Below are 27,594 nucleotides of genomic sequence, written 5' to 3'. Positions count from 1 at the left end.
CATTGTCTGCATGATGTGATGTGTATAATGATGTTGAAGAAATGCTGCTGTGAGTCTCATTTGTCGAGAAGATGAATCATTCGCTGTGCAGTAAACCGGGGGAAGAAGGGAATTTTCTCAATATGAGGAGCTTGTTTTTCATTGACTGCTAAATTAAAATTGGCGTCAGTAATGAGGTCATGAAGTGAGATGAAGACATAATGGAAAAAAAAGAAAAGAATAAAAGATTTCAAACACAATAATCATGGATTTTAATCTAAAAGTTTATATTGGAATCTGATGGGTTTTGAGAGCGAACACCTGATTTCAGAAGATACTTAAAGCTACTGAGGTGAAGACGCCCTAGAGGTGACAAAAAAAAGGACATGAGGAAAGCTGATTAAATTCAAAGAATACTTTTAATATTTATTATAACTTCCAGTTACCTCCTTTTTTCCTTTTAACTTGCTTTTTCTTTTGTACTCCCTTACTTTTTCCAATACTTATTTCTGGCCTTGTCCTTTCCAGTGATTCCCTAAAACGAACTCGTTATCTACAAACTCAAAGTCTCTGAACCACATGTCATATCGAACCAATCGAGTCATTTTAAATGGCCCGCAAGACCTTAAAATATATATAGATTATTTAAAATGTGTTTTTAACTGCTGTAAGAAGTTAGCATTTGGTCAATATAACCTTTTTTTTTTACGTTAAAAATGGTTACAAACACCCTGGAAAGTAAAAAAAAAAAAGAAAACCTAAAGGTATGAAGAAATTAAAGAATGAAAGGTTACTGTCCTTTCATATTGATGTGGATTTAGTATCTACTCTTATTTTAGTTTTATAAGTAGCGCCAGTACCATAAAAATGCATTTTGCTCAGCCGAATATTTAGTTTTTCTCTTTGCGGCATTGAGTTTGACACATTCATAGAGCAGAAGAGTGACCATAACTGTCTTATAAAATACACAATTGTATGCAATTCTCAGATATATGTCAATTGACATCAGATTTACATTGTTTTTCACTCTTGCTGCTACTCTGATCTTCTCCTACTGTTCCACCCTGTCTGCACTCTAATACGTCCATTACTCTGGATGATGTTCACCCCCTCCATACCTACTTTCACTCTTCCTCATCCCTCTGTTTTGCTTCTGACTTTCATTACCCATCGTTTCAGCGTTTATTACCACCTTCTTCTTACCGAAACAAAAGACCACTAAGGCAACATCAAATATTATTGTCTTCAGAGCTGTCTAGGCTCAATTCATTCAATTGACTTGTCTTTTTCCAAGAAAGAACATATAGCTCCACCAATTAAACATAAAAAATATACATTAATTTTGATCTCTTAATGGTTAAAAGCATCTGACTTTTTTTGACATTAACTGATATGAGACAAAAAGCTAAAAGTAGGGACTAAACGGTAGAAAAATAAAGTAAGAATATGTGATTTGAAGCTAAAAGCTCTTCATAACCCATTATTTATTGTGCTATTGTATTCGTCGGTGTGTCCCGGCTGAGAACCCACCTCTTTCGCAATCGCTCAGCGGCATCTGCTCTACATAACCGCGGCGTTCCATTTCAGTTAATCTTCGCTGAAACACACACTCTCAGTAACTGTAGTCACAGTCAAGTCGAGGGAGAGGCATTGATTGGATCAGTGGGAAAATGTTTTTTCGCTCCCACTGGGGAGTCTGCCTGCGTAACGTGTTTCAGACAGAAAATGTGTGAGTGAGAGAACATTCGGCTGACATGAAGGTTTGACTGATTGCTTCGTATCTATATGAAATCGCTAGGGCTGCTGTTCACATTGTGTCAAATGTGTTTTTAGGTTTTCTTTGATCGCTCTGGTGAGCAGGAGAGTGACTGTTTTTCAGGACTGTCCACACGCTGTTACACTCTTTGAAATGTGGTTTCTGATATCACCCAAATGACATGGAAAATAAATACATTTGTGGTCATATTTGTGTCGTTCTGTCATGAAATGGCAAAACAGTATATTAGGGCTCCTATGGCACCTATGACTTGATTCATTATCATTGATTCGTAGGCAAGATTGCCTTATTTGAAATTGCCAAGAAACTTCCAAGACAATAATCTAGTATCGGTAATTATTTTAATTTTACATGAAGCTTTGCATTAAACTCTGAATTTCTTTTTGTTTGTTTGTTTTTTTTAGTTGTTTTTATATTGTATATTCACCATTTACATTCTTTCTTGTCTTGTTTTCTTCACAATATTGACAACAATTTATTCATCATAGTTTTGTCACGTAATATACACTTGCTAAAGGGGAAAACATTAGCATGATAATGGAGTTTATTATGATGACATTCTGTCAACTCATATCTATGAGCAGTAAGGAGGAGGGCCAACGTTGGTGTCAATTGTATTAAAAAGTGAATTAAAAGAGGGAAGCATAACCAGTCTATTATGCTTCAAGACCACTATTAAGGCCTTAGACAGAGTCGTTGAGACTGAGCTCTTAAAAAAGTGGTCCTGTGTCCAGTTTTTAGAGCGAGACCAGTCTGAAGAACCACAATGTCAGTATGATGTGTTAGACTTAGATGCCACATAATTAAAAAAAAAAGACTAATACGTTACTGCCTGTACATACGTTGGGATATGTTTTACTGAGATGCATGTATGTCCATGGTTCTTAAAGTAAAACTGATCTAATGGAATAATAAAACAGATGCTCACCTGTAGGATTCAATTTTATCTTAAACTCAAACACACGCAGATATTTTTAAGAAAAAACTGGTCTGTTTTGGCTGTGTTGTGCAGCTTCTAATTTGATGACTCCCAGCCAAAAAAACACATTGGGCGCCAATTATTTTGTGGAAGGATTTTGCCAAAAAGACAAGTTTGAGAAGTTGAATGGGTCCTTAGTTCAATAGTGACAATAGATCAGTACTTCATTCATACACATGCTCATGATGTATGAATTAAGTACTTTCTTTATTTATGGCGTAGAAAAATTGGTTTGGCATCACAATATTAATCCTGGTGAGTTGCACTCTAGTGTAGAAAAAATATAATGGACGGAAAGACTATGAATTTTCATCCCTTTAGAAAAAAAAAATACATGTCACAGTGACCCAGCGAGGTGTTCAGCTCACACTCTTTGGAAGCAGAACGGAGAATAATTATTTCACAAAGCGAGATCGGCTAACACAGTATTAATACAAATGACTAATGTAATGAAATGAAATCATAAAATAAAACACATCTTAGGACATCAAGAACATAAAGAATCTTGATATTTCTAAACAGTTGATGTGTTAAATCAACATATATTTTTATAGTTTATTAACAAAGTAATCTTACAGAGACTCATTTAATGATAGACATGTCTCTGATTCTCCAATCTTGCTAACTGTTGAGTTTGGGTGGAGCTGAAGGCTGAAAACCAATCCCTTCAAGGAATTTGAGACGATTAAATCGACATTGACATGCCGCTGACGCACAATAAATAATGATTCCATTGCTGAAGTGAAGAAAGCAGGCGTGTGGATCATAGATTTATTAATTTAGAGAGTTCTTTCTCTTCATAGAAGCTGCTCATCTCAAGTAATTACTCGACATATTTGAGCGTGTTGAACTGAAGCTAGCATTAAAGCAAGATGCCTGGCGGAGAAGGTGCATCACGTTCTAGAGATGAACAGAAGAAAAAGAATGATGAATTACCACTTCATAGTTCCTAACTTCTTAGATGTGGTGCTTGAAGTGATGAAACTGAAAGCTCAGAATGCTGTGCTATACATATATTTATAGAAAAAGAAAAACAATAATAGATTTTTTTTTATCCCTCGCAGCGACACATGGATGAATATCCCATGGCGTTTCATTACTCTCTCTGTGTCCGATTAAAATTCTCTGTCCTTTGTCAAGAGGGGGGGGATTGTGAAATGATGGGGATGTGCAAATGTTTGTCAAATCTGGTTTGGGACCCTTTTTGGCATGGATTTAAACCGCATTGCCGGGCTAAGCTTTGTCACAAAATTAATGCCATCACGGCCTCTTGCACACAAATCCCTCAGATTTTTTTTTCCTCCCCTGCACTTTACTCTAAACCCCAGGCCCAAACCCATCCTTAATAACAAACTAAATAATAGAGCTTCCTCCGAATCCATCTTCTTTTCTTCCGCATTAGATCACATATCACCTTTGCCTGCGGCTCTTCAGCCGTGACGCTGTCGCTTCTCTATTCATGCGACTTACGTGTGTTCCACCCTTTCTTTGAAAAGGATTGTATGAAGGACAGAGCAGGTTTGACTGACTTCTCAGAGGAGCTTGTAAAGAAGTTCAATAATACGTGCGCTACAACAATAGATATATTAATTGCACCGTTGAACATTTAATTTTCAGGTTGAGGGCGCCAAGATGGCCCTTAACAAAAAAGGCTCTCGTGAATGCTTTAAATCCTAAAAGAAATGAGAGAAGAATGACAAAAGTCAGGTCGCTAATAGTTTGCTTCGTCCACAGGAGTACACCATCGACATCTTTTTCGCCCAGACCTGGTACGACAGAAGGTTGAAGTTCAACAGCACGATGAAGGTGCTGCGTCTCAACAGCAACATGGTCGGCAAGATCTGGATCCCGGACACGTTTTTCCGGAACTCGAAGAAAGCGGATGCTCACTGGATCACCACGCCCAATCGAATGCTACGTATCTGGAATGACGGAAGGATACTCTACACACTGAGGTAACGACTTGACTTTATGAAAGTTTGTGTCATGTGCAAAGCTTACAATGGATAATGTTACTTATTTGGAGTGAATGGTGTCATGATGGATGGCCTCTTGTGTAGTACACACCCTTTCCCAAAGTCCCGCTTATAACTTTGTTAAGCAAGTCAGAATTTAACTACTTGTTAATTAGGATGACCGCTGCGTTTCGGAGCACAATGATACATGACAATAGCGGTCCGCACGGATGGGTAAAGTCACTGGAGGTCATCCGCTCATTAAGCTGAAGTTTAATGACTTTGCCTTGGAACTCCATCAAGTATGAAAGAGGGAAGATGGGTGTGTCATTTTAATTCATTTTCTGTGCGGGTTTTTAATTAATAATGCCTCTTGGTGGGACTTTCAAAACCTACCCTTTACTCAATCTCCATATTCTGTCGCTGCAGGTTGACAATCGATGCGGAATGCCAGCTTAAACTCAACAACTTCCCCATGGATGAGCACTCATGTCCCCTGGAGTTTTCAAGCTGTAAGTTTGGCCATATGCTCGCTCCCCTCCTGTCAGAATCCACACACACATGAACGCACACGTGCACATATACCGTGTCCATACCCCGGATGAATATTTTCACCAGTAATCCATATGCAAAAACGACGATGCATTTTACATTTTTCCAAGTTTACACAGTGGAACTGAGATGGTAAGTAGCTGCTGGGTTATTCCAAAATAAACATTTCGGAACTTTTTTATGAACACAAATAGAGGGTATACAAGTTGTCAAAAAACTAATATTTAAACAGATGTTTGTCATTGGAGGATCTCATTATCGTTATAATAGAACATTGAGGTATTTTCAAGACCGTTGTTTTCAACCTTTTCTTAAGAGCAAACCTTTTTGTGGTTTTAAATTTACATGAATAATTTTGCAAGTCATGGGAACAACGCACACACTTACTTTTATCTAGTAATATTTAAAGGTTTTTTTAAAACCTACAAATGAAATAAGATGAGTGATAAAAAATATAAGAAGACGGTTGGATAGAGATATGTCTAGCAAGAAAATTTGACCCTCTCATCTCTTTGTCAGGCCCAAAGGCAATTTGCAGCCCTTGAGCAGATTTTAATGTGGCCCAGAAGGTCCATAATAAAGTGTATGATTCAACCAGGCATTTTAAAACTTTAAAATGTCAAAGTTCCCATGAGTCAAATGGAAAGAACACAAAATAAAACTGCCCAGTGCCGATGCTAATTCGTACTTTTATTCCTTAAGTAAAAAAGTTGTCAATGTTGTTTTGGGAATAGTTGATGATTCAGGAGGTTTTTGTTTTTGATTAAAAAACTATTGATTTAATGTCACTGTTCTCATTTGGCCCCCACTTGATTACTATTCATCAAATGTGCCCCCTTGACAAACTCCCCCTCCTCGAAAAAAAGGGGGAGAGCCCGAAGATAAGGGTTTGACATTTGATTTAAAAATGTAGCTCCGACTCTTTCCCAAGATCATATGCTTCCCTTTCAAATACAGTTTCAGCCGTAACTTACTATTGCAAGTTTTGTGAAGTTATTTAATGCATCTATTTGATATTGTTTTCTTCTTTCTACTAAAAAAAGCTAGAAAGAAGAATGGTAAAGAAAAGTAAGATGAGTCCAACCAACTCTGCAGAAATGGACCATTAATATTTTCTTTCAGGCACCAGCTAAATAGAACCTGGAACATAAAATTCATTTAAATTTCATGAAGCGTATAGATTGTGTAATGGATGTTTTTGTATCTGAGGAAAAGGCTTTCCAGCGTGGGAACACAACATGAAAGGCTTCTCAATGTCTGCACAAAACAACAAAAGAGACATTTTCTTAAGTTGTTTCGATTCATTTCTTTCCGAAGCACCTGGAAACTACTTTCTTTGTCCTTTTATATAGATTTTACACCTCCCTAGAATTATTGTCAACAAACCTCTTCAGTCCAGACAGGATAATTTAGCAAACAAGCAGTTCCTTGAAACATCCGATTTTTCTTTGGAGTCATCAATCCCATTCTTTCATTCCCGGTCAGACGGCTACCCCAGGGAGGAGATCGTGTACAAGTGGAAGAGGAGCTCAGTGGAGGTCGGCGACATTCGTTCTTGGAGGCTGTACCAGTTTTCTTTCGTGGGCCTGAGGAACACTTCTGAAGTCGTCAGGACAGTCTCAGGTAAGAGACACCAGTTATGTCAGGGGTTTGCCACATTAAGTGGGCGTCCTCCGTCTTCACCTATTTTGAGAATCCTGCTGAGTCTTAAGAATTTACTTAATGCCATCTTTACTAAATTAATAGTTACCCAGTTTTTTTTATGTCATTTCTAACATTATTCGTCCAACATCTTTCTCCTTTCTCCTCTGCGTGAACATCTGTCTTCCTAAACTCTTCCTTTAGGCCTGTCACTGTTTTGGTGAAATCACTAGTCTGTTAACTGGTGAAAAACCGGATGATTTTGGACTATTCCAGTCAGTTTGGGGACCACTGATATAGAGTTCCCTTTTTGCACTGATGTTCATCAGCCTCCACCCACCCTGCCTGCACTTTCTTCTTCACTTCAATTGGTCTTTCATTAACCCTTGCGTTGTCTCTGGATCAAGATGAACGACCTTCATCGCTGCATATGTCTTTATGGAAGCCAGGGAGGTCGTTCACCTTAAAACCAGAGACAACAAAAGGGATACCACAAACACATTTGGTTTATGGGCCTCAAGGTCACCTTGACCCAGAGATAACACAAGGGTTAACACCAGCTCCACTCTTCCTGCCAACCTCCTGCTTCTACTTACCCTCATTTTTAACCTCAACTCTGTCCATCACCAATGCAAATAAGCAGCTTCACTGATGAACTTGACTGTGGATGTTTTTTTGGGACCTAAAACTATTCTTTAATCCTGTATTGACGTATTTGGCCTTCGGATCTTTTTAGCGGCATAACAATATCAACCTAAAACTTCCTGAATTCTGCCTGAAATAGACTAATTTAATTAAATCCATGTCTTCACATGAAGAGTCAGCGTTTTATCGTACTCCACAAGATTAAAGCAGGCTTCTTCGCAGTAAATACGTTGAGGCATGTTTGATGTTTCCATGCTGTCATGCAGCATTATTGAATATTCTAATCTATCCTGTAAACAGCAAAAGACTACTACCTCCTGGTACTTTGGTGTGCGTAATGGAAGTAATCTTGACAACATGCAAGCATGGAAATGGATTGGCGTTCCGAGCGTGCACGACGCTCGTAGGCATGATACATTAAATTGACATTTAATATGCGCAGGAGTAGTCTGGCAGGATAATTTGCATTTTATTAGCTTGATGCTGCTTCAGATGGAGAGAAATCAGGCTTGTTACTTGCTGGGCTCTTTAGGAAAGTCAAATATTTCCTTGGCATGGTTCAATACCATTCTTACTTACACATCAGATATTGGCATTTGAGGAGGAACCACCTCCACTCAGTAGCTTTGGACACCAAAGCAGCCAGGGAACACACTGAGCTTTTATTGAGTTGTGTTCAGAAGACTGTAAATAAAATCCAGTAACGCAGTAGAAAATGAAAGAAAGATTAGATCTTGCACTGACTATTCATCTATTGAATTATATTTCCATAAATCTAATAAACAATGTACTTCAATTCGTTTCTAGATCGGGATTAAAAGCTGACTGTAGTTAATTCATGTTCATAAAAAGCAGCCCAGGCCGTAAAGATAACAAAATTCAAACATAAAAGTTAAATATGGCTTTTTTCTCCTTTTGCGCCTTTTAAATATTTTTTTCAATGCAGTATTGACTCCAGAAACAAAAAGTAAATGACAGAAAAGTGTCCTTTAAAGAAGAGTAGATCAAGTCGTACCCGTTGTCATCCACACAATGTCGACAGCAGTCTGTCGTCTTGTTTGTGTTTGGAAACAAATGCCACTTACTTTCTGTGAGTGGGTTTGAGCTGTCCGGCTGTATTACGCTGTCTTTTGAATTTGGCTGTGTTTGGAGTGTTTGCTATGAGTGCGATGTTTGTTATGCCTGCTAGGTGACCTTTAATGGTGACTAATCACAACTGCAACAAAACAAATGGACGGTCAAAAAAAAACAAAAAAACAGAGGCAGCAGGGAGAAACAGTACATGGTATTTCTGCACAATATCTCCAGCGAAGATTCATCATCTGAAATTGAAGTTTTTTTTGCTTCCATTTAAATGCAGCGCATGAGATGCATAAGTCTCTCGTATTTTGACCGGGTCTGTTATTTCCACCATCTGCTTTCTCGTCGGTGCAGAGAACCTTGACTACGGTTGAGAGACCTCTCGTCTCATTGTGAATTCACTTTGCGTTAGTGGCCTGTTTCGGGTCTTGGTAAACACATCTGTCTCAATGAGGAGTGTGTGAGGGTCCTTGTCATCCAGCTCTCATGCAGGGGTGACAGATGCTGGGGTAACTCCTGAGTAATGAACTTGGTATTTTGGTTGATTAGTTAAGAAAAAATGGGCCATATTGAGAAAATCTGGTTTCAAAGGTTTGTGTGGGACTTGAAGTAATACATTGTTCAAGAAAATAAGTCTAACCTTTTCAGGACAGTGGGGACAAGGTGAAGGTGGGTAAATTGTCATCAGGTTATTTTGATATTAAGTAAGTAAGTAAGTAATATTTATTTATATAGCGCTTAAATCATGTTTATTTGAATCCAACATTTTTAACAGAAGAAAATACATATGTAGGCATTTGTTTTTCATTCTACTATTGTTATTTTATAGATATTAAAAAAAACTGTGATTCTGTTGCAGCTGGAAAGAGCACACTCTTTTTTTTCTCACTTGTTTATGTAGTCGATAATTTTATTTATTAAGCATTTGTTTTCCTTTGGATTCTGTTTCGCCCCCCGCACTATTAAATGAACAATAGGTGTTCCTTATTAACACCAACACTCAATCAGACTCATGTATTCATTGTGTTTTAAACAAAAAAAGCTTGTCTCCTGTTAGTAAATGAAAGACATTTAAACGGAAACGTTTTTATTTTCGTAAACTATGTTTAGTCACGTTTTTATTTGTCGTTTTCTCACATGATGATGGTTTGTTTGATGAATATTTTGTCTAAACCTTTCCATATAGAATTATGACTATTACATTTGATTTCCATATCCATTTGTATTTTGCTTCTATAAAACTGTTAAATAGTTATTGCTCTGTGAGTGAATAGCAAGATGAATTCCCTTCTCAAAAACTGGTAGGCATTCAACATTTGACAGGCATTTTTGACTGTTTTGTAACATTTTATAAAGATAAAATAACAACAAAAAGGAAATACTTCCTTGAACATTCCCCTTGTTACTGCAATACAATCAATTTCAAAGTAAATAAACACTTCAATAAATCGCGACCTTGTTTTCTAGCGTTGCTCACTCTTTGTGTCACTGAATTCATCAGCAGCATTAATTTCGTTTAATTTTTTTTTACAAATTGGTGATGCCATGCATAGCTTGACATCTCCTAATTTCTGTTTTCAGGTATCAGTTTTTTATCACGCCAATTTTACAGAAATGATTGAACCAAGACCGGCTTAACACTTATTGCAAATTGTACAATTTTGCAAATGTAAAATTTGCTCAGCAATAATAGATTATTCATTTCATGTCACTTTTCTCAAGCGCAATTCATTCTAAAATGGAGAAAGTTGAATTTTCCAAACAATCTAAATTTAATTATGCAACTAATTTTGTCCAAACTCGTGTATTCAGAACATTTATTTCCTTCGTAGTTGTGTTTTCTTTCAATAAAAAAAAAATACAACTACACTGAAATGCTGAAAAACTTTTTGGAAGACCAAACTAAATTATTCCACGTCTATCCAAGTACTAGTTTTTAAAGTCCCTGACATTTTTGATCCTACACGTCTCTAAAAATAAAGTTTATTTTCATCATCTCGTTCCACAATTTGCTACATAGCGATGTGTCATGTTTTATTAAAGGATACTTAAGGTTGCTGGAAGATGGTCCTTCAACAGCGTGACCTCGAGGTCATCGTCTCGACATCTGCTGGTGCGGTTGTGCGTCATACGCAGTGAGCATGATAGCCCGAGTCTATGGCATCTCCAGAGGCGTTTTTTCTGTTGGCAGTTTGATATTTTTACTTATTTGAGTCGTGATGCTGAATCACCATCAAGTCGTGTCAACTGAATTACCAGACAGGAAGAAAAATTCATTTGGCAATGACAGATGAAGGACACATGTTCAACTGACTTCACTTGTCTGGCGTTTGATTGAGCATCTTTGTCAAGGTTGTGGTCAAAACAAAATAATGACACTTGTTTGTGAATGTAGTCACCATCTGCTGCTTTTATTTTTAGCTCCATGTCATGCTCAGACAGTGTCCGAAGGCTGGATCTCTCAACATGTCACTTCACATCAGAGCGACATGTTCTGCCTGGAAGCCTGTACCTGCATTTATAATCGCAGACATGCAGATATTTGTTTGCTGTCTGCCCGAGTAAGTAGGCAAACAAATCTGTCCTTGTGACACTTATAAGGGTGTCCCAGATTCGCTGAGAAGCTCTTTCAGTCTTCTTAGGAGTGCTCTTGAGAACGCTTTGAAAGAAGGACGTGTTTCCTAGAGTTCCTCTTAGCTTAAGAAGATCTTTCACTAAGTATGACTGATTAAGAGGTTTTCGATCAATATGCCCGGAAATGATTGATTCAGTTTCAGCACCACAGCAGTGGACAGCTCCCACTAAGAGCTTTTTGTAAAGCTTATTTGTCTTGATCTTAAGGTTCTCCTAAATGTCAGTTAGCAACGCATTTTCTTTCTCCTTTCTTAATAACTTTCCTACATCCTTAAGAACAATCAAATCTGGAAAACCGGGCTAAGATCAGTCACAATCTTTGATGTACAGAACACATAGAAGAGAAAAATAGGTCGGTCTGTCTCAGTTGTAATCAAATATATTTCAACACATTAAATTATGATCTAATATAATGCGTGTTCTTTCCTTTGTTTGGTCCAAAGTTTTATGAAAAACTGATGTGCAATAAAAAAGGCTAAAACTATATATAAGTCACTTAATAGCCTTTGTGTGAGAAGATAAAACAATTTAAATCTTTTTTCCATACAACCGTTTATTAGCCCTTAAGAAGTCAACTATTAAAATGTCGAAACAATACATTTGAAATATAAAATAATAGATATGTATTTACAATAATCAGTTCATAAATAAGTTACCGAATAGATATAAACAAGTTTCTAAGGAATAAATGTGTGTGGATGATTAATTTCGTATTAAAATCTGATTATGTTTTGAATATTATTTGCTATATGTTTCCTCATATATATCTTTCAGTGATAATTTACCATTTTAATAGTTTAATAATGTCTCATTTGAAAACAGTGGGTTTTCTTGTGTCCAAATATGTCACCTAATCTTCCACAAAAGATCCACTTGTAGGAAGTGGACAGTCATATTTTTTTCCAACAATACATTTTTGTAGGTTCTGATCCATCCGGGTTGTACTTAGAAGATTTATGTTGGACTTGGTTTTAGACATACCAAATCGATACAATGCCTGCAACACTAGTTGAGTAAATCAATACAAGCATCACCCATAAAAATATCTTTCCGTGTAGAAACAGAATCAACACTCTGCTTTGCTGCTCAGCAACAAATCATGGATGCATTAGGCCAGACGGGTGGTGGCTCGCTGCCCTTTAAGCTGAGCCTTGTGTATCTCCCAGCGCAGGATCACCACTTGGGATGGGCAGAGTGCTTCTGTATCCATGAATTATTGCATGTTCCTATTGCAAGCCCCTCTATGTGCTTCTTTTTAATGAAAAAAAAAAGAAGCTATTCTTGGACTGACCTTCCAAAAGCCGTGGCGTGCGGCCCCGTTGTCCGTGTGCGACCGCCTGTGTGATTCAGTTTGAGTGGAGAAAGCCTTGGGACACATCAGCGGCCCTCTCCCGGTCACAGAGCTCCACGGTTTGCAGCCGACTCGGTGATGGGGCAAATCTGGGGGCATGCTTGTTTGAAAAGAAAACGTGGCCAGTGAAGGGAAACAGTCAGCATGACAAACACATCAACACGCATTTACAGGGTGGACTTAAAGCATGATATCGTAAACACGGATGATCTCTGACACGTGACGGAATTCCCTTTTCATAGTACAGAGTTGAGCTATGTTGGAAATAATATGTTTGTAGTCCAAATGACAATGGCTTTTTTTTTTTGCATGTTAAAGTTACATTTTCAAAAAGCAAAACTTATTGTTTTATTTAAATGTAATTTAAAAATTAAAAATTCTAATAATAGTCAGTGTAATGAACAGTATATTTAAAATATTTGTATTTGTCTCTTTATTAGTATTTCATTTTTCTCACCTAAAATATCTAAGTGTCCATATAAATAATGATGCACTAAAATATATTAAATGTATTATAACAAAGTTTTTGTTTTTTTCGCTATTTATTTACAAACAAGCAACAACTAACATAAAGGAGAGAAATAAGGAAGGAACAAGAAAGCAAATCCAACCCTTAATTCATCAGTTTTAATCCTGACGAGTCATTTAAAAGTGTCACTTCTTTGTTGGCATCACTTTGGATTTTTAAGCCAAATATATTTACATTTTTCAGCAGCAGCTGAGATTAAAATCATATTCCGTTGTTCCATAGACGACAATGTCGGCAAGGCGACGTGTCAGTGCTTCAGTGATTTTAATCATGAAAAGTTGGCGGCGAAAAAACAAAAAGCAATAAAACCCCGAATCCAATAATTTCACTTATTGTTACTGAGACTCTGAAATCTCTATGTAATAAAAATCTTGAATATGTTATTAATATCCTGTGGTTGCCGTGGTTTTAATTCCAAAACGTGTCTCTTTATTCTGGAAAAAAAAATCCCAATTTATTTCTTTCAATGCTCATCTTAACGGTGATTTAATCACAGTCACCAGACGTCAGAGCTCTTTATCAGAAGACGATCGCTCTTCGCTAGAGGAAGGTTAAAAATTGCTGAAACAATCCATTAGCTTCGGTGCGACGCCGTTCTTTAAATAGCTCTTCTTTCCTTCTAATCTCTCCCTCCATATTTCCCCTTCACTCTGTACGGTACCCCTCGTGCTTCTGGGTGATTCTTCTGATGGACAGCAGTGGGAGTCAAAGCTCTGACTCAGCAAGAATCCCCCTTTTGTGTGTCGTAAACCAATTTACCTCAACTCTCGCACGTTCCCACCCTGTGGAGTTCTCCAACTAATTTCATTTCAAATACGCCCGTCCTCGAAAATAACACGTCTTATTTTTCCAGCTCCTCCTTGGTCACTCTTCCATCACTATCACATCACGAGTTTAAACAAATGAGCTAAAGATAATCATCGGAATCTAACCAACCTTGTGATTCTCCAATGAAATGTTCCCTTGATTGTTTAAGATCATCATATATTTATTTACTGCCTCAGATATTTTAATTAAGTCATTCTCCCAGGCTAACTTAAGTTCTTCAGCAGAATGGAGTCGTATTTCGGGCCGAACACTTTCAGGACCATGGAGAGAAGTTTTCACAGAGGCAGTATTGTTGATGTGGTCTGGCAGAGAAGATGTCGTATTTAAAGATATTTCCAAAACTGCTGCTTTGGGATGTTAAATTGTTGTACCAAGAATGTAATTCCCCTTAATACCAGTTACCCAACCTATTTATTCCCTTTTCTGCCCATTGTTTACAGGATAAAAGGTTGTTTTTTTTAATCAATTTTCAGTTTAGGGTTTATCCAAATGCATGGGGAAGAGATGTTGACCTTTTTTTTAAAACCATTTTCCATATCCACTGGAGGTTGGACACTATAGAGTGAGATGTGGCCTCTTTGGGACTGTTGTTATTAAGTGCAGGAGGTGAAGATTATCATTTAGCAAACTTTCTATTGCTAACCAGGGAAGGGCACGCTCAGGAGGCAGGTACCAGTGTGCTAGATGTCTGAGGCTCTAGTAGAACAATAATACATTTGGTATAGCGAGTCCGCTGTGGTCCACAGTTCTTTGCAATTTTCTTAGATTTAAAAAAAAGAAGGTTTTATTTATAAATTTCACTCAAAAGGTTATAGAATGTACCTTGACAATCCAGGCCAGGGGCTAATTCCAGTTTGTTAAGGGCAACATAACATAAAGTGACTGTTGTGGGAGGAATGAAGAAAATATGTTTCATTTGATGGTGGAAAAAATATTTATTAAGGACAAATGAAAGATCTAAAGAGGTTAATATGTATTGACATTTTAGAAATAGCTTACAAGTTTTATTGAATACGTGTTACTTAAATTGTAATTTGATTTGTTAAAATGACCGTTAAACATTTAAACGTAATTATAATTAACAATATTATTTTAAAAATACATCAGGGGAAATGTTAAAAAAAGTTGTTTTTTTTATTAATAACCTAGTAGGACATTATAAAAACTGTCTATGTAACTTTTCACCTCTAGTTTTTCTGCAATGGATTTATATGGGTATCAATTTGACGTATTCTGAAAGTGTTTTCTTTAACCTGAAAGCAATTGACCATTTACCATTGTAAACTCAAAACACTATCTTTTTTTAATTTATTTGAAAAATAAAGGCTCATCGTCGCCCTCTTCTGACACAGTTTTTTTTTTTTAATTCACATTAGACAAAAAGTTCATGTGAATGCAAAGAAATAATAGTCCCCAACAATGTTTTAAAAAACAACCCTAGCTTATTAGTTAGCTTAACTAGGGCGCCACCATTGAATTATAATGAGGTTGTTTACTTCTTATTTCTCTGGGCCAAGATGGAGATTGTTAAAATCTGAAATTTCTTTTAGTTTTTATTCGAAAAAAAGCTGGCCAAACCTTTAGGGACACAATTAAGGAATAACATTTTTTTTGCTTAAAACCCATGTATTGATGAAGCTCGACAATATCTTCTATTTTCCTTCTTGTGTGTGTGTGGAATTTTTTTCCGCACATAATAGCATCTTTTATCCATGTTAAATTATAACAAAATTGTCAAATAGAAATACCCACATTCAATACTATTGTAGATACCACAAGGATAAACAAAATTTGATTTCCAATTTAAAAAGAAACGTTTGTATTTTTAAAGAAAAAAAGAATCACATTTAAATATTTAAATATCTATAATAAATAAAAAAAATAGCAAATATAATGAACAACTACTTTAAAATAGTGTATATCAGTTTCACACGTATTCTGATTTATATTTTTTGCAATGCCGCATACAAGCCTCTGTGCTGGAGCATTTTCTGTGATTTATATTAGACAGAGATTTCTTCTGAATTGATGGGGGTTTTATGAAGCCTTTTTGGAAACGACGTTTAAAAAAAAAGAAAAAGATTTGGCGTGAACAACAAGGTTGGGCTGATAAATCTTCCTAAAGCCGTAACAGCCATTCAATTGAAAGCTCATGTCATCTTAAACTTGCCTCCTACTGTGCTATAAAAAAAATGGGAATCTGCTACAAAAGCTTCATCAGCACCTGCAGCTGTGAATGATACATGAAACGTTTTATTTGAATGTATCCAGGTAGTAAAACATTAAGTATTAAGGGAAATGTTGCTGTTTAATTTGACAAAAGCAGAGAGTTTCCCAAAAGTTTACCTTCCTGTCGTCGGTATTAAAGCGGAGAATCAATCTTAGTGAGAGACGCGTTTCCAGAACGATGACGTTAGCAGACCTCATTTATTAAAACACTTCCCAAATATCCTATTATGTAAAGTGCTCTGATTTGGCAAAGAAATTTGTCATTTTAAGACCCGTAAAGTTTGGTCCAACATTCATCAGGAAGGTTATAAAACTGCAATCTGTTATTGAAGCAGGAGATGGAAGAAAGCAATCTAGCTTTTGGCTTCACCCATGGATTGAATTAGATGGAGATAAAAACATGTTGTGTTGTTCATAACACCATGATGTAACAGTACAGTATTTTTTTTTAGGAAAAAACTATTATTGGAAAATTATTTTCAGGTCCAAAATTATTGGCTGTATTCATGGATACTGGCAGGAATATTGTTGCCAGAAGTTTATTTTCAACGGAGTGAATCATCTCACTTCATTACAGTCCGTGGTGAAACTCGCTTAATAGCGTCTCTGGCGAGCATGGCGGAGCATTTCACCTCGGCCACGTCAAATAAAGAGATTAAGCTGACATTCTATATCATGGCAGAACAAAGTGTGAAGTGAAAAATGTTGCGAATGTTGACAAGTTGACTAGCAAAAACAAAACTAAAGTACTGGCTCAAATGTCCTTATATACATTTTATAAGTGTACTGTATCTTGGCTTTGTAAGAGAGCTTACAGTTATGCCTGACACCAATAGTTTAACTTAAAGGGATCCTGTTGAGAATTCAAAATAGTAAGAGTGTTCGCGGCTTACCTTTAACTAGTGATGGGCTGATGAAGCTTCATGAAACAGTGTCATGTTGTTTAGAGGTCAGTAGGTGGCGCCATCAGTTTAAAAATGATGTTTTGTTTCAACAGTTGTTCAAAACAATAGAAAATAGTGCAGAGACCGTATATAATGACACTGCTTCATGAAGCTTCATCAGACCATCACTACCTTTAACTATTTATCCGGGTTTTCCAGTCGTTCTTAACATCAACTGTTGTTGTAATAACTGTGTGTATGTGACAGTTACGCTTACGAATATCACCAGTCATTTCTGACACTGTCTATATGCTAGTTTAAGTTAGCTTAAGTTAAGTTTGTGTCTTATTTTAATATGAGAAAAGCAAGTGTTTATTTTACCTTTTTATTTGTAGTTTTCTGTTTGACAAATCATTTATATGCCAATTGTGTAACGTAAATAGGACATAGATCTTATGTCCAGTTCTTTAATTAATTCATCACAGAAACCTTTTCTCATTAGTCTTAACAACGTCACCGTTATTGTACTGCCTGCAATACTTGATTAAAAGTTCACTGCTACAACTGATGACTCATGTATTCTGAGGAGAACACTATATATTCACTTCCATCTCAAGGTGAGTCTGAGCACTTTCTGGAAAAGAAGCAGACATGCCGCTAATATTTATTTAATCTAATTATTTTCTTTAATTATAAAACCTCCTCAAAAAGGGCAGACTTTCAATTTTTGTCTGATGCATCCATCAGCGGGAAAGTTGAGACAAGGTGCATTTTTGATTAATGTGCCATTTTTCTTTTGTTAATTATAATTTCCCACATACAAAAAGGCAACCTCATCTAGTGGAATATTAAAATAGTAGTATCAACCCTATTATTTACTATAACCTCACAATATAGTGACATTAAAAAAAAAAATTAAATAATTGAACGTCCAAAGACTCCAGAAGAAGCTTCTAGAGTTGAATGTCTCAGTTTTGTCTCTCTGGCTGTGATTAATACGTGTGTTTGTAGTGTTTTTCCGGTTTTTATTTTTATATCTATAGCTCTATCGATTTTCTGCAGCAGTCAGCGAGAGTGATAGGAGAGGACAAGAGGTTGAAATAAATTCAAGAAATACTTTAAGGATTGGTTGAGGAGCCCAAGAGGGCAATAGCGTACAGGTACTCAATTGATTTTATTTTGTGTGAATGGTGGTGTTGTGTCTGCGAGGTTTGTGCAGAAAAGGCTTGTTTATTTCCACTTTGATTAAGGGAAGAAAAGGCAAAACTCAGTGCTGTTTTTTTTAGCTTTTGATGTTTAGCTTAAGATGCTGTAGGCACTCCGAACCACAGTGTTTTTTTTCTCCGCCCTTTATCTCATTGGTAAAAGTGGGGGGAAAAAAAAAACGCTGATCTTGCTAATCTAAGTCTTTTTGAGTAAGCACTTTCTGGCTGGAATAGAGGATCATGTTTGTGGGGAAACAGCAGCAACTTGAGAGACCAAAGCTAAGAAACATTTGACGAGACGCTTCTTGCAGAGGTTTTTGTATCTCACTTTACAGAAAGCGGTACAAAACATCGACGCTAATTGTGGGACCACAATCGAGCCAATCTGTTCATGCTAAATTAATTAAAGTGGTAGAAAAGACTATGAAGTAGAAGATTGGCAACGATTTACATAAGTACAATGTCCGGGGGACACATGTACTAAGAAGTTCCTAGTTCTTCTACTAAATATGTCTGGAAACTGAAATCCAGAAGTTGGCGCAGAACAAAAATATCCGGAGGTATGAATCTGTGCTTCACACACATTTAGACATTTTTGCCTTCGTACATCCCAATTTACGCCCTCATTTACATATTTAAATACATTTTAAATTTACCAGAGTCTGTGATTTTTCTCCCCGTGATCAGAACAAACAAATTAAAACATGAATTTAAACTGGATTAACCTTTTATATTCGTTCATTTATACATTTCTGGATCATTTAAATAGTTCAGACGAACTCCTGTGTAAATGAAATATATTTTATATACACAGTTATTAACGCGAATACTTTATTTACAGACGATCAAGAGCTTATTTTAAATTTCTCAAAATGAGTTTAACAAGAATAAAACTGTCAATCAGTAATTTAGTGCTGAGTATTGATGATGAAGATGATGAAGATGATTGTCTGGGTTTCATATACATGTGTGACGCAACCGCAACACACACAAGTTCCTAATACCTTTATAAAATAAAAACGTTTTGTGTACAAATGAGCAAATCATGTGATTTTTTTTATATACAGTATATAGGTGTGTTTTTAAAATATTCATTATAAAATTATCGATGTTGTCTTAATAAATATAGATCATCAATTTGGTGAACAAGAACATATTAACTTGTGTAACTAGAACTAGTTGTGTTAACTATGATCAATATTGATCGTTAATATAACTCTGATGTGAACATCTCAACGTGACTCATGAGGCTGACATGCATCTGAGCAGCTGGTCCGGGCGTACGCCACCTACAGACCTTGTGGGAATTATGTAGTTGTTACCGCTCTTTTCAGTATTGATAGGTTAGGTTAGGTAGAACTTCATTGATCCCTCAGGAGGTCTCCTTCGGGAAATAGTTTTTTTCCAATTAGACACAGCATATACATATGATACATATTGACTTTAACATAAAAGGTGGCTAAGCACGTTTTTTGTGCGTAAAACCCCTTAGAACATCAGGCCCCAGGTGTTTTAGCTAGGTGGCTCAAAAAAGTAATTTAAAATAAAACTGAAACTAATACTGTTTTATGGTTTAGTCGGTACTACTTCAGCGCAAATGAGCATCAGAGCCATTTTTAACTAGCATATACATCCGGTCGGCGTCAACAGTTCGGTAATTTAAGCGTTAAGGCGAGCCGTCTTCACTGGGTCTTCTTGTAGTTGTTCTTTTTATTGTGATGTGAGGCAAAGGGTTTATGTTCTGTGTTTTTTAATGCACCAAGCTTACCCTTTCCAGAAGTGTTGCTAATGAGCTCCATCCTACTATGACCTCACCAAAGGCAGGATATACAGACTATAAGTAATCGGAAAATCAATAACAAAAGTATGTGACAAGATCAATTTGATATATACATCTCAAAGAAGACAGCCTCAGGTAATAGTCTCAAAGATCCAACCTTTAGAAGTAATTTTTAGCATCATTCATTTCGCATAAAATCCATGGGCATGAGAACATGCTCTTGTCGATGTGCCAGATTGAGACGAGGCTTGAATAATCGGGCCACCCGGCCTAATTGATTGGAACTGAAAGTATAAATGATATAAACATGGCTGCAGAGGAAAGATGGCAGTGAATTTTTTGGAACACACAGCTTATGTAATCAGTGTGAATCACATCGCTCTTCCGTGAGTGAATACGAAATAATGCAGCTATTTTTAGCGACGGCTGGATGGCAAATGGAAGCGAGCGCTCGCGAATCTACCGCAAAATAAACTTTTCCTAATATATTTTGTGACACAAAAACAAACTTGGGTATGGATTACAATTACCAAAATGAAAAACCCTCTCGTTTCGTCTTCTTGTTTCTTAATGGCTTTCATAAATCCCACAAACATTCATGCTTTCAATAATTCGAAGGCCATTAGCGTGTCTGAGAGCGAGGATAATCATCCGTCCCAGTCGCAGTAAACACAATGTTAACAACAAAGCAATCAACCTCCACGGACTCCTGTCTGGTGTTTAATCAAAGCCGCTGTGTTGCCGCAGTTACTCACTATGACAATGATGTGCCTCTTTCTGGTGTGACATCATCTTGCCACCCACCGGCAGAGCGAAATAGCAGCAAAAAAAAAAAAAAAAACCCTGTGGAGGCTGAATGCAAATAGCTAATCACTCTTGCGTCCCCCCCAGTGGTGACTTAGCTCTGTCTGTGCGAGCAGTTGACCCCTGCAACCTGCCGTGGCATCACCCGGGTCATTAGCAAACCCGCTGTCTTTCTCGCATATATATTCTGAACGCTGTCCGTTGTCACCTCTGATGTAGATGACCCTTGACAGCAGAGGAGCTCAGCGTGACAGCCTGTCAGCAGCTCTCCAATGTGTCCGTCCTGTCTCCTTTGCTTGGATGGCCAGCATGTGCCTGAGGTCTGTCCTGCTCATCCATATCCACAGCAATTACAGCCTGACTGCCAATGGAAAGACATACACATGTAGCACACCATGTTCCTTTTTTATCTTTTTTTTGTTGCCGATTTGTGGTATCAAACTAAAAAGAGGATGCCTGCACTCCATCATTGAGTGTGTTTTTGTCCGAATTACCAAATATCATCCACCTTTCTTACTAGTATTTATTCAAAAAGATGAACCACTGAGCAGAACTTCTTTCCAGACACCTCCTCAATATATTTTTTATTGAAAACCTGGAGTAATATTATCTCTAAAGCTTGTACTAAATTGCTTTGAGGCCTCATCCTAGTTTGCAATATATGGACTAACCATCCATGGAGACAACTCTATGGTATTACTTAAAGTACCTCAACTGGCTTTCCTGAGTAGATAGATGCATAGACCAACCATCCATAGAGACAACAATGGGGTATTACTAGATGTTACCTAAACAGACTTTCCTCAGTAGATAGATGCCTGGACCAAGGATCAATAAAGACCACTATAGGGTATTTCTCGATGTTACCTCAACAGACTTCCATTTGTAGATAGATGCCTGGAACAGCTATCCAAAAAAGACAACTATAGAGTATTACTAGACATACCTCAACTGGCTTCTCTCAGTAGACATGTAAGTGCTACCACTGTGAAAATAACATTTTGATGTAATCCGAATTTCTCCTATTAGAATTGGAGATTATCCTGATAGTATTCCCATTTGTCCTAGGACCGATTGGAATTCCGTCTGTACTAGTAGGATTCCAGATCCTACTGGATTCCAAACTGCACTTGACATATGTATATAGGTAAAGGTTGAGTTATACACTAACCCTTGGGCTAAGGCTAATGTTTTGTCATTCCTCGCTCTTTCAAGGTATGTATAGGGGCGTGTGAATGAGATAACACCGTCTCCCAAATGCCTGGTCTTTTACTTATACCTCATTTAAACCTATACCAGCGCATAAATCCATGTTCTATCTAGATGTATTTACACATCCATATAGGAATTATGCATAATGCATACATTATGCATAATCTAGGCGTTGTTTTCAGAGACCAGCCAGTGGAGGAGATAAAAAAAATAATCCTTTCCCCTTCTGTATTTGAGCTGTCCAAAGATGTTTGCTCCACGTATATCTATTCTTCTTGTGCAAATTCTTCATTAGAGGAACAATTTCTCTAGCCGGTTTAAAAAGGTTGAGATCTGGATTGTATAGCGTGTTTAAAATGACATCTTAATGCCATACAACTCAAACCACTCCTAGTCCTGGCTGTTGTTAGAAACAAAGCCTATAATAAATAGAAGACTCAAGTCCAACATCTGTGTAGAAAAAACAATTCCTTTTTATAAATGTTTCCCCGAAAATGATTTCCTTTTTATAAAAAAAAGTTTTGATGGGTTGCTATGCTGCAACTTCGAAATAAAAAGACACTGTTGTTAAATTCCAACCAATCACTTAATGCGATCTGGACAAATAGAAGCCATATTGTCCTGCTCGTGATCAGGAAGTCGTTAACAAACTTAATGCTTTCCAACGAAGCTTTAATGGCTGTGGAGCTGTTATTGATACCTCAGCTTTGGCAGAACGGAGGGCATCAGTCAATAACGTCTTCTTAAAGTGTCTCCTTGAAAAGTGTCTTCCTGGCAAGTGTTGTGTCGCGTAATGAAAATGGCGAACAGATGAAGAGAGGCGCACGGAGAGGAAGGTCTAGCACCATCTGACCTCACCCCTGCGGTGGAAAAGCCATTATCATTAAGAAACGAAGGAAATGTGAAGGAGGGTTCATGCTGCTGACAAAGCTGAAATAACTGTATTAACCGGCAGTTTGTCTGCTGTCAGGGGTCTTGGGTTTAGGCCCCTGCTAATGTAATGTTAATAAAAATGAAGTAGTGGGTTGCTGGACCCCAGAGTTTTGCCTTTATATGTCCATGCCGTTCTACAAACGGTAATACACAGAGCACCGGCCCCGCATCAGCAGAAAACACGTGTGTTTATATGATTTTGTTCCACTGGTTATTGCAGTCGGTTTATTTGATGGAGCAGCTCAATGGAGGCTCCTCTGGAATAGCTTGTGGAGGTTTCTCACATTAACACACTGTGAAGAGCTTATTCTCCTCCGCGCACTTCCTGGAAAAGAGTGATTAGAAAATCTTTTTTTTTTAAGTAGACTTTGGTAAAGGAGACAGCGGTAAAATGGGTTCTATATAAGCTTTATAAGAATGTAGAATTTTCTAAAATAATTCTACCGTCAGGCAAAATCTTTTTTTTTTTATTTATCACCATTTTAGTAAGCTAGGTCTGTCATTAATCTCCGGAAACTTCCGCTAACAGTTATTTGTAATTATGAGCCAGTCACGATGTTGCTTTTACACTTCCATTAATCTGATAATATTAATCATGAATGATGGAGTTGTTTCTTAGTTTTTACTTTTTCTTTCCACTGCTAAAATGTGTTTTTAATCACTTGAACAAATCAAAGACATAATAATCATCGCAGGCATGATAATGATAAGAGGAAATTAGTTTTTCTAAACAGTAACTAAGAAGAAGAAGAAGAAGAATAATGGTTATTTGTATAGCGCTTTCTAGACCAGGGTCACAAAGTGCTTTAACAGTCACACATTTCCCCCTGTTCACACACACAATCACACACTGATGGGAGTAGGCTGCGATGCAGCTCTGCCATCAGGAGCAACGGTAAAGTGTCTTGCTCAGGGCCACAACGCCAAAAAACTCGTCCGGAGCTGGGATTGAACCCACAACCTCTCTACCATGAGAGCTATGATGCCCCTAACATCTTGATTTTTCATCATAAGCTTTACTCGAAAAATTAACTGGGAGTTGGCGCTCAAAATAAATATAAATATAAATTAAATACCTTGTATCAAAATATAAACCAGGAATAATACAAGTATAACAAGTTGTTTTTTTTTCACTTCTGCTCACACATTTTAAGTCAAATATCCCAGAAGCAAAGTTACCTAAAAATAAAGCCTGCCTAAAATGTTTAGCAGATGGATTCGACTGACTGACACGAGTGAAAGGAACCTTTAGACGGAGCTAATAAACACTGACAGACCTGTCTCGTGCTCCGCCACTCATTAACACACAAATACACAGATGTTGTCTGTTTTGTCATAAACTGTTGTGCGCCCTGTTTCGTGAGCAAAATTATTAGCCAGCTGTTTGTTCCCCAGCTGCGGAGAGAGTGATCCGTGTTCCGCCAGTGATTATACGAACAGATGCATACATCTCAGACAGAGTTTGGACTCAGGAAGAAAAAAAAAAGGCTTTTGCCCTCCGGGGTTGCAAATGGTACCGAGAGGCCAGGTGAGGCTTCCAACGCTGTTTACAGTCTGATGTCAATCAATTAGAAGACAAGTGACTGAGCTGGAGGCCGACGCTGAACTGCCGTTAAACCCCGAGAAGCAGAGAGAAAGGTACATCAGCTGAGGGCGATGGCTGCTAAATAAATTGATAAGCTGTCAAACCGATGTGGTGATGCCACCGGGAAGTTGTAAGAATCACAAGTACACATGTTGATCTAATCACTAACACTGATTCAGATCCATCTCATCGGTATCCATCCTTCATTCAGCCAATTGAAGTATGGAAAGAGAAAATTTGTCCAACTGCTGCAAACCGGGACATGGCAACTTTTGCAACGTTTAGCGAGTGCTCATGGGAAATGTGATCTCCCATCGGGCTAAACACTACCTTTAGTCCACTGGTGTCGCTTGACTTCAAATCGCCTAGAATCACTTTAAGATGTGGGAACAGCTTATATACTTCGACTTCTGTTGTTGAGCAATAACAATTATACAACTAATAATAATAATTTAAAAAAATACAAAAAAAGATTAAAACTAATAATAAGTAACCAGAAATACAACTATAACACAACACATGATATCTGGGGATCTGGGATCAGACCAAGGTGTGCTCCACAATTTCAGCTTTCCGATAAATATTTATTTACTTTTACTATGTCATGTACAGGGCTCCGAAATGTCTAATTGATCAGTTTCATAGTTTTATTTTAACCTCATGAGAGCCATATTTATCCAAATATACAGTAAATGCAGTTTTCCCAATAGTTTTCTGCTGTTTCAAAAAGTATTCTAAGTAAGTAAGTAAAGGTTATTTGTAAATCTTCTTTCTAGACCAGGGTCACAAAGCGCTTTAACAAACAAAAACAATACACAGTTAAAATATATACTTAAAAAGGCCAAGACATATAAGACAAACACAGGAGTCCCAGAAAATCAGGGAAAAGCCTGCACAAATAAAAATATCTTAAGATGTTTCTTGAAGGAGTTTCAAGTTTCTGATCCACAGACCTAAGAGCCCGAGCTGGGGTGTAAGTCTGGATCAGATCACTGATGTAAGGAGGAGCCTGACCATGAATAGCTCTAAAAATAAAAGTATCAGTGATCCCTATGTCCCTCATTTTTCCATTGCATTATCCAAGTCTCTTTGATATGTATGTAATGTGATCTGAAAGTAAGAACCAGAATTTTAAAATTGTTCCTGAAAGAAACTGGCAGCCAGTGAAGCGTTTTAAGGATCGGAGAAATGTGAGTTCTTCTACTAGAGCAGGTCAGAATTTTTCTGCAGAGTTTTGTATTAACTTCAGGCGAGACAGCTACTTCTTGTTTAGACACCAAAATAAACTGTAACAATAGTCTAAACGAGGATGAGCTCAGATCATGTTGTAACAACATTTTCCCAAGTTTAGAGATTTTTCTCAGTTCTATAAATATAGAAAAGTTTTATTGGCAATAGAAGATTTCTTTAAATGTTTGACATTGTTAAATAAAAAACAGGGTTAGTACAAACAAGGACACAAAATCTGCTTTTTAAAATCACTTCCAATGAATGTAAACACGTGTTTGGAAAAAGAGGAAATCTATGGTCTGTTGCCAAACGCTGTCAGTCTTCAATCCCCTTTACCGTGATATATGTTGAGTTTGTATTATCTTCTTCTCCAGGGGACTACGTTGTGCTGACCGTCTTCTTCGACCTGAGCAGGAGGATGGGCTACTTCACCATTCAGACCTACATCCCCTGCACTCTGATCGTCGTCCTCTCTTGGGTGTCTTTCTGGATCAACAAGGATGCAGTACCTGCCAGGACATCACTGGGTCAGCAAAACCAAAATAAGTTCTTTACTCACGGTTCCAGCCTGAAAGAGTTGTTTGTTCATCACTGTTGGGCTCATTAACCAACCAGCTAAAAATACCCGCCGTAATTAGGAATTAAGCAAAGTCTCTGTGACGTCGGGTTATTTTGAAACAACTTTCGAGTTTCGAGTCGCCAATTTGTGCGAAACAAAAAACTTGAGCGTGCTGAGGCGGCATTTTTTTTTTTCTTCCTGCCGTACTGCATAATTAATGTCTCATTAAAGCGGGGAAACGTGCGTCTGGAGATCCAGAGTCGAGATGGAGCAGGAGTCCTGCTTAGACGCCTCCATCTTAGATTAGAAACCACGATGAAGGAAACATGACAAAATGGAGTTGGATTGAATTAAGAATCGAAATTTTCAACTTTAAAAACAGTTTTGTCAAGAATTTCAAATGAGGAAGTTTCAGTTAAAATAATTATATTTATTTTTCCGTGAGTCTGTCGAGAATACAGACAAAATATTTTATAATATATGCACCTGTCTGCCTGTTTGTCTTTCTGTCTCTCTCTCAACTCTTCTGTTAATCTTACTTTCTGTCTCTTTCTTCCTGTGACCTTATTTTGGTTTTGATCTTGTCTGTCTTCCTGTCCAAAAATATTTCAACATGTCTGTCTCCCTATCATTGGTCTTTCCGTTGGACTTCTGGTCTGTCTTTCTTCCTGTCTCTTCTTCTACCTGTCTGTATCCCCATCTGTAAATCTTTGTGTCTGTCTGTCTGTTGTCCTTATTGCCTGTTCCTGTCTCTCTGACCGTTCATTTGAAGTATGTGTCTGTCTTATCTTATGTGTCCTGGTCTGTTGTTCTTCTGTCTCCCTTCCTGTCTTCTCGTCTCCTCTTCATCCAATCTTTCTTCCCTTTATCTTACATTTTGTTGTCTCCCTGTCTGTTAATATTAATGCCCGTCTTTCTCCTGTTCGGTTTGACTATTTCTCTGTTTCTTTGTCTGATGGTCTTTCTCAGTCTATGTTCGTCCTTTCTGTCTGTCTCCCTGACTTACTCACTTCCTTGGTCTTCCTTTTTTTTCTTCCTCTATGTCTGTCTTCTAAGCTGTCTGTCCTCACATCTGTTATTGTCTCACTTCTTCTCTGTCTTCCTTCCAGTTACCTCATATGTTGGTCTTCCTTCTTGTCTGTCTCCCCGTCTGTTCCACTTACTTTCTGTATTTTCGTTGGTCTTTTCTTCCTTGTCCACTTATCTTTTGATCTTTTTCTTTC

The 27,594-nt window shown here is 37.4% G+C and overlaps 1 protein-coding gene across 3 annotated transcripts in view; it reads left to right on the top strand.

The window, feature by feature from the left end:
* Window positions 1-27,594, top strand: part of gabrg2 (gamma-aminobutyric acid type A receptor subunit gamma2) — a 59,464-nt gene that overhangs the window by 20,244 nt on the left and 11,626 nt on the right. For all 3 annotated transcript variants that reach the window (XM_087806633.1, XM_087806635.1, XM_087806634.1), the window contains exons 4-7: window positions 4,470-4,690; window positions 5,120-5,202; window positions 6,728-6,865; window positions 26,187-26,339. In XM_087806633.1, the coding sequence (XP_087662759.1) occupies window positions 4,470-4,690; window positions 5,120-5,202; window positions 6,728-6,865; window positions 26,187-26,339 (595 nt within the window). The remainder of the gene's footprint in view (window positions 1-4,469; window positions 4,691-5,119; window positions 5,203-6,727; window positions 6,866-26,186; window positions 26,340-27,594) is intronic.

Source organism: Callionymus lyra, chromosome 14 (assembly GCF_982586985.1).
Source record: "Callionymus lyra chromosome 14, fCalLyr1.hap1.1, whole genome shotgun sequence".
In the NCBI taxonomy this organism is placed as follows: Eukaryota; Metazoa; Chordata; class Actinopteri; order Syngnathiformes; family Callionymidae; genus Callionymus; species Callionymus lyra.
The sequence above is the reverse complement of the archived record's forward strand: the minus strand, read 5'-3'. Positions and strand labels throughout refer to the sequence as shown.